Raw genomic sequence first — 19,567 nt, forward strand, 5'->3', positions numbered from 1 at the left:
CATCAACAACAGAAGTTAACAAGCAACTAACACAATCTAGATTTGGTTTCATTACCTTTTTTGGAAGCAATCAAATCCTTTGATGCTTCTACAAATTTCACGCACAAACTTTCGCTCGGCCGATTTGAACGACGAAGGAAATGATAACTCTGCAAAAAACAACAACATTGATGATATCAGTGAAGAACACGAAATACTGTAATCAGGTTTGGGAAAGTAACGTCCATAATTCAATGATTTCAGATGCAAGAAACAACGTAATAAACACGTTCTTTCTAAATCAACGCCCTTCGAGCATCGTCACATTATTGCATAACTTGTACAACCTGTTTGAGACTCAAACAGTATCATGCCCTGATCATACCACCAAATCTTTTCAAAAGCAAAAAGCACAGCTTTAAAAATGGCGGCCGTCATTCGCTCACTATAGCAAGTAAGAAACCATATACCTTTTAAGTAAGGCTGCAAGTTTTCAAATCTTTAGTCCTGTCTGTTTTGTCATTCAGTGCATTTTTTTTACAAACATTGTCAGCAAAAACATACAGCGTATAAATCGACAGATTAATTGGGGCATAAAAGTGTGTTACATGCGTCGAAAATTCGATCATTGTCGTGATATCCTTCTCCAATCGCATATCCTACCAGTTGAATTAATTATTCCAAAGTTTAGTATATTGAAACTCCAGACAGACTTGAATCAGAGAATAGTATCAGAAACATTTAAAAAATGTGCAAACCGGCCGGCTGCAGTTAAAACAGAACAAACGGACAAAACAACTGATGATAAAAACGCAAAAGTATACGCAGCAGAGTAAAAGATCTTTGATTTTGAAGAGCATACAAAAATGGAAAAAGTTACCCTTTAACGTAAGAGCGACGGAGAACAAAACTCTTTTCAAAAGAACTTTAACAGAGTTTTTACAACGTCAGCATGAAAATTTTCCAATAGATAGACAGTTAGGATCATTCGTGTCTTATTTTTATATATAGTGGAACGAACAGCTTAATGGGTAACATCAACCAATAACCAGAAGATTAATGTATAATTTTGATTATTTCAATAGATATTCCTGATTATTCTGAAGGCATGTAAACTTTAACCTTTCGGTTATATTATTATTTTTTTGTTTGAAAAGAAAAATAATTAATTCGATCTCTATCTTCGTACGTCAACGCTCAAACCTTGTGTAGACGTGATCCGCCCTCAAACGTCTATTTGCAGAATGGAACCAAAAATCTGGTCTTAATACTGAAACTTCGCATTTTACTAGCATAGAAATATGAACATTGTTGAAACAGTTTTTTTTTCGGGAAAACAACTTAAATGTGATAGACGTGGTCATTTATATGCCCAGGAACTAATATCAGATTAACTGGCACTGGTTGAGGTACTGGTATATTAATTGAGGCACTGTCCAGACTATTTGAATCTGTAATCGGTGACTGGAGAAGTAAAGTGGAAAAGAATTGACATGCTGCTTCGCATTCTCATTTTACACCTTATTAACTCAAAAGTTATATTAACAACACTAATATTTTATTACGACAGTTTTCAACTGAAGAGTTTTCAAATGAATTGCTAGTATTTTGGTTCTTGCCTGTTCAGTTCAACCTCTTATGATAGAACAAAAGTACTTCAACGAGCAGTTCACAAAAAAGACCGCATCAAATCAATACCATTTTCACCCACAGGTTTTCATCTAAGCGAAAATAATAACTGGAAGAAATTTTTGCAGATAAAGGAACAGCTAAGCAGCAAAATTGCAAAAGTTCATCAAATTCATAGATTCAAAGCTTATCACAACCATTTCCGAAGACGTTATCAATATAGTGCAAAAAAGAATTAGCTAAGGGCACGATTTGAAACACTAAAAAAACATCCATGAACAACTGATGCACAAACTAGGATACTAGGATCTTCAAAAAAAGCGTCCAGTGTGGATTTTTTCTAGCACTGTTATAAGTGGCAAAAGTAACTCCCTTATATAAAGAGGGTGATAAAGAAGCTAAAACATTTTGAGCGTGTTGAACAGACACATAGAATACGTCGAACAATTTGAGTTCAATGCTAACCAACCCAGCTTTATCAGTAACATAGCTGGCAGACTGTCGGAATAGCCGCAAAATAGACTTGCGGGCCGTAAAATACAGAGAAACAGATACAGAAATGAGTTGAAAAAAGTTACCGCTGCCACCTTTAAAACTTTCATTAGCAAGGGGTGTATCATTGAGAATATTTTGGGTGCAAAAAGTTTTGACACGGAGAGGTTCGAACTCCAGTTCCCGGCGTAAGAATCAGAAGCATTATCCACTCGGCTATTTGTCCCTGGCCACCGTTTATCTTACAATTGACTTTGTTTGAGCAACACACATAATTTCTGAATATGCGCAATTTATTAAACTCAAAACGCAAGAAAACAAGCTTAAAAAGTCAATGAAAAAGTCAAGCGAATGAATGGTATAAAACAAATACAAAACGAAAGAGCGTCAGGCGACGCAACAAAAAAAACATAGCAGGAAGACTCCGGAACTGACTCGAGAAAACTCTTTTAGGCCCTAACCAACCACTCAGTGAAAAATGAGCCTGGTAATTAAATCTACGGTTCATTTTGAAACGATAACAGAGGAAACATATAACTACGGCTTAAAAACATATCTGGAAAAATATCTGATAAAATTCCATCCCAAGTTGCGCCACCCAAACTCAAAACACAGATAATCATTATCCAATAAATGACCACCATTTGATATAAAAAACAAGAGAAACGCTACATACAGAAAAGAGAGGAAGAAAAAAAATTGTCACAAAACCCTAAAAAAGTTAACATGCTGCCTTTCGATAGTTTTCTGCGTAAAGTGAAATATATCCTTCCACTAGATCGGCGCATCTCGCAACTCCAGTGAGAGAAACGTTAAACAACAAAAACACAGTCAAACAACAAATTAGAAAAAAACACAAAATTGTATAATTTTTGTTGAGTAAAAATTGCTATGTATTGAAACCTTAAACTGCCAAGTCTTAAACGCAATACCTGCATAATAGCTCTAAGTTAAATAGCGAAAAACAAAAAAAAATGCCAAATGCTTAATTCGAAAAAAAATAAGCAAGAATTTTTTTAAATTTTTTTAAAATTAAAATTATCCCATTTTTTAGCAACTAACTCAAAATTCAAATCTATTGAATCGCAAGACAAAGACCAACTTAATTACTAAAAATAACTTAGATCAAATAAAAACAATGTTCTACAAGATGGAATAAGATTACAAAAACTACTAAAAAAGCATCCAACAGGGCAAAATTGCAAAAATAGCTGTATGATGATCAAAATGGCTTTCACACGCACTAATATTAGCTTAGTTCATTGACACAAACACCGTTATCCTATAAAATTATATTAAAACTGCTTTCAAAAAGCCACACGTGAAGCATGAACGAAAACCACTCTAAATGTTCTCTCTGCTTTTGACTTTTGTTCAGCAGATTGACCTAAACAGTTCTTTTCACGTGCATCATTTGACCTCAAAAACAAATCCTCTAATATAAATGTAACCGATTTTTAAAAATAGATCACCATTACTCCTCTTCGAGCCGTAAAAAAAACCACGAGCACCGTAATATAGCTTCGCTAAGCTTACTGCTTCGCCGCTATAAAAATAATTATCACAGCTACCAGCAGAGATAACAAGTACGACAAATTAGAACAAATTAGATAAAAATTCGTTGCTACTTTGTTTAATTATCGGAGTCCTTCAAAATTCTGTTTTAGGGCCCGTTATTGACTTTGATCCGCCTATGGCACTTTTCAGCTAATCATTAACTCTACACTGACGGCGTTGTGTTTGCAAGGATAGACAATGCAATTCTAATTATTTGACTAAAAGAAATTCAAAGAGTCGCTTTTAGCTCGTCTCTAATCAAATGTAAACTCCGAAGACTAATGGAGAGTTGCGAAAAATTGCAGAACAGAATTTTTCCTTTCAATAATAGCATATTGGAATTTTGCGAAACAAGATACAAATTTTGTGAGACAGCCAGAGTAAGTGCGTGAGTTATTCGCAAGAAATACGATGACAAAACATCTAGTACAGTTGATGATGCATCATGAGATCCTAGTACATGCAAAAGAAAAATTAATCATGATATAATTGATAAAAGTCGAACACCGTTTTTCATAAATGTTTCTTGTAAACGGTATCAAGTTGACACTGAGCTGCATATCTACGAGCTTGAATATAAATGACATGATAGAAAAAGCTGGATAGCATGATAATTGTCATGATAGAAAAAGCTCATAAACAGGAAACTCACTGTCGAAAAGAAGAAAATAAAACTATATTACTATTTTGATTTTCAAATCCAACACTCCAAAATAGTTAAATAAAATAACCAGAATAAACGAGTTAAAACAGGCAGAAATGCTGAAAATTCGCCGCTTAAAGTGACTAGTGGCTTAACCTATAAGACCTATACTCTTAAATATTACAACACAAAATTTGTGCAATTGCCTGAAAAAGAAAATCATAAACCGACTAACGTCGGATGAATTGCTCTCGAACGATAGGCGGGCCAATTTAAATTATAGGGGAGGGGCTTAAAGTTTTGTTGTTTTTTAGTTGCTAAAAATAATCACCCCAGAAGTGTGCAATCCCGCAATCTCCCGAATCACAATCTGACATCTTAACCACTCAGCTACAAAGGCCTTGATTCTGTTTTGATCAAAATCGATTTTGTATTAGCAACAAACATTCAATTCATATTGAGATTAACTGCAAATGCTATTCATTTTTGTATATTAGCATCTGTTGGTCAACTAAATACACACTTCAGGTTGTATAACAATTCAGCAGAAGATATGCAGAACCATGCTGTTGGCTCTACTCAGGTGCAGTCGACCAGTATTTTATATGAGCCACCATTTTTTTTAACAATCAAGCATCGCGTGCTATAAAAATACACGAATTGGACTTAAGCTTTCCAATGCCTCAATCGCCTTATTTTTAGTTTTAATTCCTTTTTTTACGTGAGGCTGAACATCTAGTTAAACATCACTTTGCAGACTTAGAGTTTTTATCCACAGTTTCTGCAAGCATAATTTTAACACAATTTATCTTTTACTGTAATTTCGAACTTCCACGATCTCAATTTTCGGAGCTGTTTTTGGCCCAACACTTTTTGCATGATGAACAATTTATTAACCTTTCTCATGTTCATTGCTTTGGAAAAACTTGATTGCAACAATGATCGCATTTTCAACCACTTTGTCCACACTTTTCTGTGCTGACACCTGATTGGTCGATTGCCGATTGGCCATTGCCCACTCTTGACTGTTCTGCCCTTTCATGACACTAGGTCAGGCAAACTTCAAAAAGTTCTTGACAGATCGATTTAAACCTGAAAACAGTCTATATAATCATATTGAGTATCTCAATAAGACATGAATCATGTCTGATTGGTGCCTATTTTTTGAACAATCGCATCAGAACATTAATCACAATTTTCTCAACTGGACCTCTTTTTAAACCATAAGTATCTAATACTCAAATTATTGAGTACGCCCTCTCACTTCGTAAAACCCTCAACAGAAACTATACTGATAGTATAGATCGCGTTTTTTCTAGAGATTCAATTTAGTACATAAAACCCAACATCAATACTCAAGATTCAATTCAATCATACGCATGAAAAGATATAGCTTCAACATAATCGCCAAAAGCTAGTTCTAATTTCTTGACATCTTCAAAAAGCATCTGAACTTCAGTTTTCGACATTTCCAGCTTTCGCCATGCTTCCTTAACCAGTGCCATACAATCAAAAGTATTTTCGAATTTGCTTTCAACTTTTTCATCCATAAATTGTCCATTTTCTTTTAAAAACATAACATACATGAGCAATTTTAACCACCAGATTTGACTATTTCGACATCGTGCTGTTACTATTTGCAGACAGCGAAACATTTCTTCTTTCGCAACGGAGTTTAAAATTCCGAACCAATCGGCGATAACTCGAAGACACTTTCCTTCATTATTTGGAACAATCCCATAAAACAGTACGCATTGTCGGAAAAGTTGACACGTTTCTGGTCGCATCAAATCAAGTTTTTCGAGCATTGAAAATAAGAACGTTCCAATCAATGTCGAGGTGTCAGTTGTTTCGGTTGAACTTCGACTTAAAACAAGAAACATCTCGAGGACAATTTCTAATTTCTCACAATGTTCATCATTTGTATAATTGCCTAGAATAGTCACTAATTTCTCCTTCAAGTTCGGTTGTAATCTCTCATAAAGGCCAAATAAAAACTTGGCACAACTAACATACTGCTCTTTCGTCAATTCTTCCCCCTCCATGAAAGTCAAAATTCTCTCGACTAGCTCATTAGTTTTACCCAAAGAAGCGTTCATAACAAAACCTCCCGCCAGAGATAACACTTTTGAGATATTTGGCAACGTTGAGACTGAGTACGTCAACAAAGACTCCAACATGTGGTCAATTAAAACATCCGAATATTCTCGATTCTGTTCGAAAGTTCGGAGTAAACAAACTTCCATCACTAGATTGTTCAGTTGCTTTCCAAAAACCATTACTTGACCACGGACCATTTCGCGATATGGAAAAGCCTGCAATACATACCGACGGAAATTGGATGCAAGTAACTTGGATTCCAGGGTAAATTTTATGCCCAAAACTGGTTTCTCGTGAAGCCTCACAACATCGCGTAAAACCTCAACTGCGTAGAATAAACTCTGGAGACAAACATCGTAATTTGTTGGATTCGAGACACTTTCATTCAGATTCTGGCTGACCGAAATGAGAATTTGGAACAGAACATTCGTCAGAGTAATCATTGATGTCGATATTTCATTGGTTTCGTCATCTTCGTTGAAATCAGCCGTTGGAACTGACAAAACTGAATGCAGAGAGATTGACGATTGTTCAAAATAGTTCAAACGAAATCCTACCAAATTGGTGTCCGCGTTTGACTCTTCTTTATTCACCTAAATTACGAAAAAAACTGTTTCTGAAAGAGCGTTCAGGCCTGATAACAACATTTAGTACAACAATGAAACAATTACCCAAATGTTCGTTAAAATTTTTCTTTCATAAAATCCACTCTACAACCTCAATAAATATGTTTTCAAAAGAAATTTTATCCATAAGCATAGGAAAAAGATACCGCAAAACGTCAAAAAATACAACCAGCAGATTACAAAGAAATTACGGCAATTGATTCCCATAACCCCGATTGGGATTGAAAGAAGAAAATGAGCAACGATGACTGTCACAACATCTTAAAAGTTTGGAACTATTTTGATTTCATTTCTATTTGTGTAAGAGACAAACATGAGCAATAATGACAAAAACGAGGTTAAACATTAGGAAAAATTGGACGGAATTAAAGAACAGTTAAAAAATTTAAACTAATGTCCTTACAAACAAACCTATGCCACAAAAAATACTAGGAAATCTAGAAACCCACTTCCCAGCCCTAGAAGATTTAATCGGGCTCTAAATACCCAAACACTGAAAAAAATTCAAACATCTTGAAAAAAATAGCAAAAAATCAATATCATTCATTTAGGTTTCCCTTACCAAAAATACTTCAAAAAAACCGACAAAAAAGATATACAAGAAGACATTAGCAAAATAATCGCTAAATAAGATTTAGCTAACAAAAAAACCTTCATGAACTACTACACCAATTTAAGACCCATCTAACAAAGAAAACTCAAAAATGACCGGAAAACGTGAAAAGTTTTACCATTTTGGGCTCAAAAACTCCCAAAAAGACCTTGAAAAATCTTAGGGTCTGTAATGAAACTTAATGCCCACTAGGCTTTACCATTTATCCCGTTTTGAAAGGTGAAAAATGTTTGAACACACCGTACAAAATAGACAGGACTCCAATACAATGCAAATTCTTTAAATTGTAAAAAAAATGTCCGGCTATAATAGCCGTCTGAAAAGATGAGGGCGGCTATTAAACAGATGACAACAAAGCAACTTTAACGATGATGAAGATGATATTTCTAAGCATGACCCTTTACCTCAATACAATCATTAGTGCTCCAATTGACCATTATTTAAGAACACCTCAAACATTCAAGCCTACCGATTTACATGTACTTTTCAAATCTAACAAAATTCAAAATTACGTTTTACGAATATGCTGTCAGCATTCGAAAAACAGTGTTCACTTTTCATGGTATCTTTGGTCACATAGAAACAAAAAGTTCAAACTCCTGATGGAAAAAATGAGAAAACTAATTGTTCCGACCCCTCTTGAGGGGGGAGGAACTACATACTCAAATGGGTTTTTTTTTGTTCAGTCAATTTTGGCCGATCGATATATTCATCGTAGAGTTGAGACTGGTATCATTAGAAAGCTTGTCCAGCGTAGAATATAGAATTAAAAAGATTTTTTTTATTTTCGTATTTTACAGGGAGATATCGAGGTTTAAACTTTCGAGAAAATAGAGTGAATTCCGTTGATTTGATTCACCTTTTTTCGGAATTTTTGACTAAAATTTCGCCAATTTTGTTAAAATTTAATAAAATTTTTCAAGAAACATTGTTGATTCTACGTTTAAAGACAAAATAAATTGTCGGCTATTTTCATTGCATTTTTTTGTCACAAATTCCGGCCAAATATTTCACATAATTCAGACTTTTTCATCAAAGACAGCACGAAATAAGTTTCTTTAGTCCACTTTGATTAAATTTGCTGGAAGTGCACACCCAAACACCACTAACACAATCGTTGTAGACTGAAAAGGTGGCTAATTATACTTCAACTTCCTTTGAGAGTGCTCTGTAATTAAAACTTTACCGTTTTTTGCTAACTTTATTCGTTGATGATCAAAAACGCAGCATTCATTTTTGATTTTTTATTTAACAAAATATCTACATCAATGACATTCGAAAAATTAAATATTCCTAATGGACAATCAGCATAAGTAGGACTAGTTTTGTACCAATATTGGACCGTTACAATCCAAAAATAATTCTGATTGTCATCAGTCGGTTTTTTATATAAAAAATTCGATCTTTTTTTATATTAATTAAATAACAGAACATTTCAAATCGAAGCTCACTAATGATAGATCCTAGTGGCCTCCTAAGTAGCTGCAAATTAATTTTTCTAGTTGATTGCTTGAAAGCTTATGGTTGTTTTGACTTTTAAAGTATTTTTTAGTATTTGATTGTTAAATAAAAAATGGCTTATTGAACTTTGCCTTAATTTTGTTCTTAATCTGGTCAAAGTATTTTTTAGTATTTGACTTTTAAAGTATTTTTTAGTATTTGATTGTTAAATAAAAAATGGCTTATTGAACTTTGCCTTAATTTTGTTCTTAATCTGGTCAACTTTTAGCTTAGTGTCAGCAATCAAAGAGTGCTCCTTCGTCTGCTGGATTCAAAATTAGTCTTTATTGTGGTTTTACGCCCTAAGTTATGGTGTTCTGGCTTTGATATTACTAGATTTCACAATTTTTTTTAAAAATTTTTAGGTGATTGCCCAATTTTCACGTTTTCTAGTTTTGTTAAATTATCACGTTATTGGCAGTTTATATAGCACATTTTTTGGTTTCAAACTAATACACAATTGATTATATTTAAGTCCTTAAAGATATTGATTGTGCTTCTTTACCGCTTCGACAATACTTTCTCGAAAAATTTATTGAAATTTTTATTTTTGTCTCTATTTGTCATGTTTACTTTGTCTATTTAGTCGTATTCAATTCCCTGTAAAAGGACCCGGTTTGATTAGCTTTTCATGGAAGAGTAGCTGAGCCGATGTTCTGATATTAGAAGATAGATGATGGCTTTCATGACTTTGAAAACAATTGTATTCCAAAATGAAAAAAAAAACACTTCAATTCCGTTTGTTCCTTTAATTGTCGTTCCGCAATTTTGTTCCGTTTATTGTCTGTTTGTTACCTGCTGGTCTCATTTATTAAAGGTTAAAGATGACATTATTGTTGTCAAGGGAAAGTGGCAGAAGGGATTGGTGTCACAAAATCCAATGTTTTTAAAGAATTCGTTATGACTTTACTTGCTTCGACACGGGTTTTTCACAAAAAATTAATTAATTTTTGATTTTTGTCATATTTGACGTTCTTTTTGTAGACGTAAGACATATTCTGGATACCTGCAGGTCTCAAGGGCTTCCTTTGGAAAAATAAATGAACCTATTCAATTTTTTCATTTTGTAATTAATGGCTTTCATTTCTTTGGAGATAAATTTTTTTCGATAAAAACAAGCATTACATAATCTTGCTTTTTTCTTTTTTGTCTAATTGTTACCTAGTTTCATTAATGAAAGGTCACATATTACATTTCAAGGGCAGGAGTCAAAAGGGATTGGTGTCACAAAATCTAATGTTTTAAGAGAATTCGTTATGACTTTACTGGCTTCGACCCTTGTTTTTCAAAAAAAGTAATTGAATTTTAGATTTTTGTCATATTTGACGTTATTTTTTGTAGACGTAAGACATATTCTGGATAATTTCAAGTCTCAAGGGCTTTTTTTCATTTTGTAATTAATGGCTTACATGTCTTCGGAAATAAATTTTTTTCGAAAAGAAATGTATTAAATAATTTTGCATTTTTTTCTTTTTTGTCTAAATATTACTTAGTTTCATTAATGAGCGGTCACATAATAAATTATCGGTGTTCGACGAAGGTGCAATCGAAAATAATTTGGGTGCCAAAGTATGGCTTTACGGCTTCCAAAGCATTTTCTGGCCAGTTTTAATTGATTTTTTGTTTGTTGTCTATTTGTACTTTTTGTAACTGCATAAAAAATTGAATACCGAGAGTTCTTAATTCCCTTATATAGAAGCATTGTTAATTGTAAACCTATGGAATATTTAATTTGATTCCTAATGGTTTCCATTACTTTGAAAATAATTGTTTTTTTAAAAAATTCAGCAAATTTTCTAACATTAAAATTTCTGTTCTTTTTTGTCTAATTGTAACCAAGCCTTATTATGAACTGTTGAATAACCATTTTTTTCTGTTGAATTACAAGTTGTTTTGTTTATTTTCAGTTTTATCTGACGCTATTTTGACTTTGTTATTAAGTTTTAATTTTTAAAACGGACATAAATTTTTTGATGTAATTAATGTTTGTTGTTGTTGTTTGATTTTGCCGTTCGTCTTCGCTCGCTTTCTTAAAATCGGCATGTCTCATCAATCTAATGCATCATTTTTACTCCACTGAGTTATTTGCTTTGGAGGCTATCTTTTCGTTCATTCGCCAGTTTTTTTGAAAAATACTTGAATTTTTGTGTTTTTCTATCTGTTCTTCATTTGGCATACAATTATGCCAAAATTGTGGATGAGCGGGGTCCTTGTTATACTAACAAAAAAAATGTAATTTTTCAGTCGCTACAACTCCTTAATTATAGAAAATAAAAACAGAGTCACAAGAAATTAACGAATCGGTGTCCCACTTTGCACCCCTATTTGCTTAAGCAACTATAAATTCGCTCGATTATATCCGCACTTCCATTTCACCGCGGTTTTATTGCTTTATATAATTGGTACAATTAACTTAGAAAAACAATAGTTTGGATATTCCTCGCGGCCTGGACATTCCATGCCTCAGCGGCCAGTGGTATTTGACATGAAACTATTACAACCGAACATGGGATTACGAGAAAACGCGCTTGAAATGACTACTGCAAATCTGTGAATGACAGAGGGGCGAAATGATAAGGGGTTGAGATGAGAGGTACTAATTGAATTGGTGTGAAAAGATGTAGAAACGAACAAATCATTGAAGCCAAAACAGAAAAGTTTGAACAAAATCACTCCAAAAAATTGAGAAACTTTTATCCTAAATCTAATATTTTTGCTGACTGAATTCACAAGACAATGAAAAACTAAAATTAGAAAATTTTATTTTCGAGTTTCCATAGCACGTTGATGTCTAGATGAATATTCAATTCTTCATTAACATAGCCGGCATATTGCCGGAATAGCTGCGAAAGAATAGACCTGCGTGCCATATAATAGAGATAGAAACAGATACAGATCTAAATTGAAAAAAAATTCGACGCCGCTCAAAAAACTAGGCTAAAAAACATTCAGCGATAAATTAATAAAGCTTAAAATTCATTCCACAGAAGCCTCTTATTAGGGACCTTTACTGCACATAGGAGTTCCTTTGACCTTAAACAAATTCAAATTAAACTTAAGTTTTAAAGTGCAAAAGTCAATTTATTGAGCGAGGTAAGTCACGTATGATCAAAATCTAATCACATAAATAACCTAAAAACTTTTGTTAAAGCAAGTGAGAAATGACGTCACGCGCGCAAATGCCGTTAGTGAGAGGAAGAAGTCATTCAGAAAATTTGACTTTTCAGCTTTGCTGTGTGAACAAATGTAAAACGAAAAAAGAGCGTCAGACGACGAAACAAAAAAACATAGCCGGACAAGTCCTGACGTACAATTCAAAGAATTTTCATTGACTAAACAGAAAAACTAGACCTAGAATGGACTATGAGTGAATTCAGAAAACCATTTTAAAAAAATCAGATCAAAAAATAAGAAAAAAAAACAAAAAATCAATGTCAAAATTCCGCATATGAACAAAAAAGACCCTAGCGAGAAATGGAAATTTGGTTCAAACAAAAAACTAGGCCTAGAATGAGGTAAGAATGGATTGGGAAAACAATTTAGAAAAAAATCCGCTCCCAAAAAAACAGGGAAAATCAAGTGAAATTGCCGCATGTGAACAAAAAATCACTAGCTAGAAAGCGAATTTTCTCAATTTCAATTTCGAATTTTCAATTTCTCAATTTTTCAAACACTCTTTTCTCAATCTACTTTAGAATTCGAGCAAAAAAATTTCACGCCACAAAACAACTCGCTTCTTTGCCCCACTTCCTGTTTCGGCGTGACCAAAATCACTACTCCACTTTGACTTCAAAAATCATGAAAATCTGTGAACAGATCTTAAAAAAACATAGCCGGAAGAATTCCAGAAACGCCTCGAAAAAAAATTGCCCATATTTATGACTAAACAATTAGAACAACTATTGTGAACCCTGAGCCTCCACAAATGCCATACAAAATTTATGGAAGATTAGAAATGTCAAAGCCGCATGTGAACAAAAAACCAATAGAGATAAATTGAAATTTTTTTCAAACAAAAAAAATAGGTCTAGAATGAACGATGAATGAATTGGAAAAACCATTTAGAAAAAATCCGCTCCAAAAAATTGGAGAAATAGTAAAAATCAAAGTGAAATTGCCGCATGTGAACAAAAAACTACTAGCGAGAAAGCTAATTTTTGTTCAAACACCGTTTTCTCACTACTTTAAAAATAGAGCAAAAAAATTTCACACTGCAAAACCACTCGTTTTTTCGCTCCATTTCCTGTTTCGGCGTGACCCAAATCACTACTCCAATTTGACTTCAAAAATCATGAAAATGTGTGAACAGATCTTAAAAAAAAGACAGCGCCCCAATACAATTCAAATTCTTTGAATTGTAAAAAACCAAGAGCACCGCAATATAGCTTCGCTCAGCTTACAGCTTCGCAGCTATAATAACTCTTCAGCATAATTTTACAAGACATGGAAACGCGATAAATAGGTTGCTCATCTGCCGGTATTTCCAAAAATTCAAAATAATGTATGTATTCTGTTTAGAACTGGAAAAATAAATGAAGCCAAGCAATTGCGAACGCAGAAACCTAGCACTTCCGAACGAACTCCAACAATTCCAAATTCTGATAAAAAATTGTATTAATTATGAAAGCGAATTTTATCAGTTCAATTATCTGGACAAAGAAATGTTGAGTAAATGCCTTCTATCTGTTAGTCAATAAGAACTGCAAGCAAAAAGGGAGGAAATATTCTCTTAATTTCAGTAATTATAACAATCACGTTCTGCAAATTAAAGCGATCATGAGTTATTTGAAGTCATTAAAAGCTATGATTACTTGAGTTTTTAAACCGTGATAGTCACACCAAAATCTCACGGAGATAAAAAAATTAGGATCCACAACAAAAGCAAAAAGGATTTGCTCTCAACTTGTCTGCGCTACCACTAATAACTTCTCTCCATCTATTCGAAATCATATCTCAAATTTTGTCAATTGAATATGAAGTCAAAATATGAAATTAGAACCCTTTTCACTAACTTTCCATTTATTTACAGAGACGGACAGTTTCTATATTGTAGGTGATGCTTTACATCCGCAACTATTAAACGTTCTCAGGTACAGTACTGGGACCAACTATAGTTTTGATGTTCTGTTTCCATAAAAGTCACATGCTAGTAATTACACCTATTATAAGGGCACTAAAATCATCAAGCATCAACTAAAAAAATGCATTACTTTGTTCAGAAACGCTGCAATAGCTTCGTAGTTTTGCAGTCTCGGAAAGATGATTAAACCAGACCGAAAAAGAGAAATTTCATTTGTTTATCAATTGCTGAGACGCCATATTTTGATTAAGAATCTGTATACTTAGTGCTGCTCCTCTTAGCTGGTCTCAAAAAACCTCCAATTAGAGTGACAACCACCCACCCACACACACACACACACACTCGACTTTATCTCTTTCAATTGAAGTAGAGAAAAGTCAACTTGAGAGTGGAGAGCTCAATTTCGAGAATGAGATAGTTCACGTGTGATCAAAGTATTATTCGCAAAAAAGCTCCAAGTAATCTGCTCACTTAGTTACACTTCTTTCACACCTAGTTATCCCACTCTCTCAAGAAAGCGACATGAACAAAAAACCACCCTTTGTTCTCTCTGCTCTATCAATTTTACCCAAACACTTCCGTTTCCACGCATTTCTTTCTGTTTCAAATACACTCCAACAAATTAGAAACTTTTAACCTAAAAACTAATACTTTTGCTTACTGAATTCACAAGACAAAGAAAACCTAAAATTAGAAAAATTCATTTTCGAGTTTCCAGAGTACTTTGATGTCTAGATGAATGTCCAATTCCTCAATACAATTCTTCAGCATTATCGGACAAAAATGGAAACGAGATAATCGGCCGGTGTAATTAATGCAAAAATAAGGTACGTATTCTCCTAAAAACTAGAAAAATACATGACGCCAAGCAGTTGGCAAAGCAGAAAAACTGGAAACCTAGCACTTACGAAAGAACACTCCAACAATATTAAACTTTCCTATCAAAAACTGTAACAATTAAAAACGCAAATTTTATTAATTCAATTATCTGGATAACAAATTGTTGAGTAAATGCCTATTACCCGTCAATAAATCGGCAACACACGCAAAACAGAGAGAAAGAACTTTTAATAACCGCAATTATAACAATAACGTTCTGCACATTGAAATAATCATGAGTTGTAGAAGTCATTAGAAGCTAGGATTACTCGTTTTCGAAGCGTGATAGTCAAATCAAAATCTGTAGCTAAAAAAATCCACAGCAAAAGCAAAAAGGACTTGCTCTGAACTTAAATGCGCGATCACTAAAAAAATCCTCGTTCACTTTTCGAATTCAAGAAATTCAAATTTTGTCAATTGAATATGAACTCAAAATAGGAAACAAGAAACTTTTTCACAAACATTCCATTTAAAAGTACAATTACAGATATAAACAGTTTCTATATTGTAAATGAAGCTTTACATCCGCAACTATTAAACGTTCTCAGGTACAGTACTGAGACCAACTATAGTTTTGCTGCTCTGTATCCATGTCATTTGCTAGTATTTACACCTATTATTAGGGTACTAAAATCATCCAGCATCAAATAAAAAGCATCAATTTGTTCAGAAACGCCGCAATATCTTCGTAGATCTGCAGTCTCGAAAAGATATTAAAAACCGGACCAAAAAAAGAGAATTTTAAACTTTTCTGATCAATTGCTGAGATGACACATTTCGTTTTATCTGTATATATAGGGCTGTTTCTCTGAGCTATTCACAGTAACCTCCAATTCGAGTGCCACACACACACACACACACACTTGACTTTATCTCCTTGAATTGAAGTGAAGAAAAATCAACTTGAGAATCAGGAAGTCATTTTTGAGAGTGAGATAAGCTACGCTTGACCAAGTTTTATTACCGAAAAAGCTCAACGTAATTAAAAAAATTAATCACTAAGTGAAATTTTCTTCACACCTACTTTTCTCGCTCTCTCAAAGAAGCGACATGAACAGAAAAACTACCCTATCTTCTCTCTGCTCTTTAGCAATTCATCTCAAACATTTTTTTCAGGCATTCGACTCCCTGTTTCAAATACACTCACACAAAATTAGAAACTCAAACATAAAAGACGATCCACCAAAACTCTCCTTCGAGTCGAAAAACCACCAGAAGGCCAATAATAGCCCCAGCTATCGCATTGAGGCTATTAACAAATCAGCACATCTTCCCAAGCCCTCAAATAAAATTCATTACAATAAAATTTGGGTATTTTCTTTTAAACAATTCCATTCAGGAACTGTAGCCTAGGTTAATTTTTTCTATATGGGCGCGCAAACATCAGCCGAAGTTATGGTTCAAACCCCGTCCTCCTGAGTCCACTTCCGTCACCTGAACTGTGGTATTAACCACTCGTATCAGGGCCTTGTAATCTTCTCTCTAACAAACAAACTTTATTTTGGAGTGAAAGCAATTGAAATCACTCAAAAATCAAGAAGGGGTGAAAAGTCACTTGATAAGTCAAAGATTATTCTAGAAAAGCGCAAAAACGGTCAAGCGAAAAAACTGCATAAAAAACACACGTTTACAATAATTGCTTCTCATTCGAGAGCAATTAGAAATATCCGTCAAAACTTTCAGACTTACATTTTTGAACCCAATTTGACATTCACTTTGTTCCTCGTACATCCGACTGAGATATTGATGCATACGTTTCATAACTTCAGTCTGCTTTGCAATGTCATCCACGTTACATGCAGACGCGTATTCTCCTGCAGAGACATGTTTAGTTGTTTTGAACCTCTTGGCAATGGTGGAGACTGGAAGAGGAGCCAAAATATGAACAAGTACTGGAAGCACTCGTCTGCCTTGTTTAACTGCTAGCAGGCCATAGTTCTCAAACACTGAAACAGTATCACTACAAGGCAACGGCGCATTTACATTACCAACATAGTCCCTACTTACTCAAAACTTTAGCTAATTCCGACTTGACTGAAGAACGGAAACCCAATGAAGCAAAAAAAATTAAATATTAGATTTCATGTTTTTTTAGCTTATCCAAATATTATCGACCAACAAAAGCAAACTACTGTAGTAAAAAAACCGACCGTTCCCTTTCCCCGTGAACTTATTTTTTCCAACCTGTGAATCCCAGTTTCTGCACAGATGTTGGTGGGGGGGGGGGGGCAGCATTTATTATCGAATCTATTCTGTCCCCCACCCACCCCCAGCTTAGTGCGATTATATGTTTTATGACCCCTAGACGCACGTGCATTATTTTTACATAGTAACGTGCTATATAACAACACATTTGTAGCTGGAGTCATAAAAAACACAAAACACGGGGGGGGGGGGGGACAGAATAGATTCTAATTATCAATAGCGATCGGCTTGTACTTGTAGGATGTAAGTTACCTTGATAAAGGAGTATCAATGCACTTTTTTGAATAGCCTCGTCCACGTGCGTTAGAGCATTACACAGATGAGCCATAAAAAGGTCGAATAACCCTTCAAAATCCTTTTCAGAGACAGCTGAACAGATTTTACTAAACAATGAGCACACCAGTTTTCGAACTTGAACGCTGACATCACACAAAACAACACAAAGCTTTCTCACAATTGCACTTAGATGTCTCATCAATTCCAATTGGTTGATAGATGATTCATCAGGAAAGAGAATTTCGTCCAATGAGGTCACAGCATCGATTCGCATTTTCTCGTTCATGTGACACACTCGAATTAGAAGTTCGGCAATGTTTCTTTTCTTTTTATCCACTGTACTTTCAGCACCGCCAGTGTTTGATTTCAACTGCGACTTAATGATCAACTTTTTAGTTTGTAGATCAATTTTTGTCACATTAAGATTTTTCGGCAGTCTTTTTCCAACTTTGAGCTTCGGTTTATGGAAATCAGATTCTTTGTTTAATCTTTTTTTCCTTGCACTGACCATGGCTCACTAAAATTCATATCATGTATATGCGCACGTACCGCCGGTTCACGTCTCTGCTGGGCAAAATATCCGTGAAATGAAGATAAAGGCTAGCACTTGAACATACTGGAAAACTTTGCAGGTATAAATCAATCCAATGAACCCGGCTACCAATGGAGATCAACCATAATACTATACGCAATGAAACCTACTCGGCATCTGAGAGATCAATCAACATTCTTTTTAAAGTCAAACTAACAGGTCCGCAATTTCAAGGTTTGCTTAAAAGTACTGAGAAAAAATTAGTTTATCAAAGTAATGAACTTAACTCACTTTACATTGAAAAATGAAACTCATTGCTCTCAATGCTGTTTGCTCACTGAAAAATGAAATTCGCCATCAATATGCAGCACAAATCAGATAAAAAATAAACTTTAGAAATTAAAATGAAAGCTTTAAAAAGTCCTCTACAAAACCATCTGTACATTTTGCGACATTAGAACAAAGGTCAAAAACTTAGAAGTAGAAAATCTTTGGCTAGCAAAAAAGCCTCCGAAGATTAGGAGCACAAATTCTTTGGCTTTCAAAAAAGCCTCTAAAGACAACTATCCTCACAGGAAACTTGAAACATAAACAAAGAAAAACTAAGTACAAAATCAACATAGCTGCAAGAAACTAAACCGGGCCGCTGAAGGGTTTATCCGAAAAATAATTACTACATTTTTAAACGCCTTACCGCAAAAAACTCTAGAAATTAGATCTTGTGATAATTGCCAAATTCTGATCAAAAGTATTGAAAAAATCCGTTTTTGAGTTTTTTTCCCTGGAAACGGTGTCAATTAATTCATGAAGCTTCAACATAACAATATCCATAAGTAGGTAGACAAGTTCAGAAACAAACCGACTAACGTCGGTTGAATTGCTCTGGAATGACAAGCCGGGATTTAATTTAAGGCTGTAGCTTAGAAATTTGTTTATGGTTGCCAAAACTCTGAGGGGTTCAAATCGTAGCCCTCCAGGATAGCAGTCTGATATCTTAATCACTTAATGTTATAGAACAAAAGCGCAAAAACTGTCAAGCAAAAATTTTGCACAAAAGACCGACACATTCTCAATAATTACTTCAAACTTCGTTTTAGAGCTGTTAAAAATGCTTACTTACTTGGTTAGAGGAAAAAAGAGGATTCTTTTTAGTTTTTTTCATTTATGCACCTCGGAAACAGAGCAGCTAAAAACAAAACCAACTAACGTCGTGCGAATTACTCTCAAACGGACGGCCAGAGGTCGGCTGCGGTAGTAGCCAGCTGGGGTATAGTTGAGCTACCATTAGGGATGGAGTGAGCTGATTGGCGCGGGGCCAAACGTGGGGGGGGGGGGGGGTGGGGGGTCTAGGGACGGGGATAGGCCTGGAAGAGGGGTTCAAATCGCCAGGTGGAGGAGGATGGACGCGGGTGTTAGCGGTGGCTGAGGGGTCAAACTCTAAGATAAAGAACTGCTC

General features: G+C 34.6%; 2 protein-coding genes across 2 annotated transcripts in view; both read right to left on the reverse strand.

Moving 5' to 3' along the window:
- The window catches only part of LOC142351581 (3'-5' RNA helicase YTHDC2-like), a 90,868-nt gene extending 85,439 nt beyond the window's left edge, over positions 1 to 5,429 (reverse strand). Inside the window, exons 1-2 of the mRNA XM_075403734.1 lie at positions 5,198 to 5,429; positions 56 to 149 (exon numbers count right to left, since the gene is read on the reverse strand). Coding sequence (XP_075259849.1) covers positions 56 to 149; positions 5,198 to 5,342 — 239 coding nt within the window. The 5' untranslated portion in view covers positions 5,343 to 5,429. The remainder of the gene's footprint in view (positions 1 to 55; positions 150 to 5,197) is intronic.
- Positions 5,430 to 5,648: 219 nt separating this feature from the next.
- LOC142343084 (uncharacterized) lies at positions 5,649 to 18,131 on the reverse strand. The gene is made up of 3 exons (XM_075394774.1): positions 17,556 to 18,131; positions 16,788 to 17,044; positions 5,649 to 6,993 (listed from the first exon to the last, which is right to left on the reverse strand). The coding sequence occupies exons 1-3, from the start codon at positions 18,088 to 18,090 to the stop codon at positions 5,668 to 5,670; spliced, it is 2,118 nt and encodes a 705-aa protein (XP_075250889.1). The 5' UTR covers positions 18,091 to 18,131; the 3' UTR covers positions 5,649 to 5,667.
- Between the last annotated feature and the right edge of the window lie 1,436 nt (positions 18,132 to 19,567).

The sequence above is a fragment of the Convolutriloba macropyga genome, chromosome 1 (genome assembly GCF_964194025.1).
Source record: "Convolutriloba macropyga chromosome 1, txConMacr16.3, whole genome shotgun sequence".
Taxonomy (NCBI): Eukaryota; Metazoa; Xenacoelomorpha; order Acoela; family Convolutidae; genus Convolutriloba; species Convolutriloba macropyga.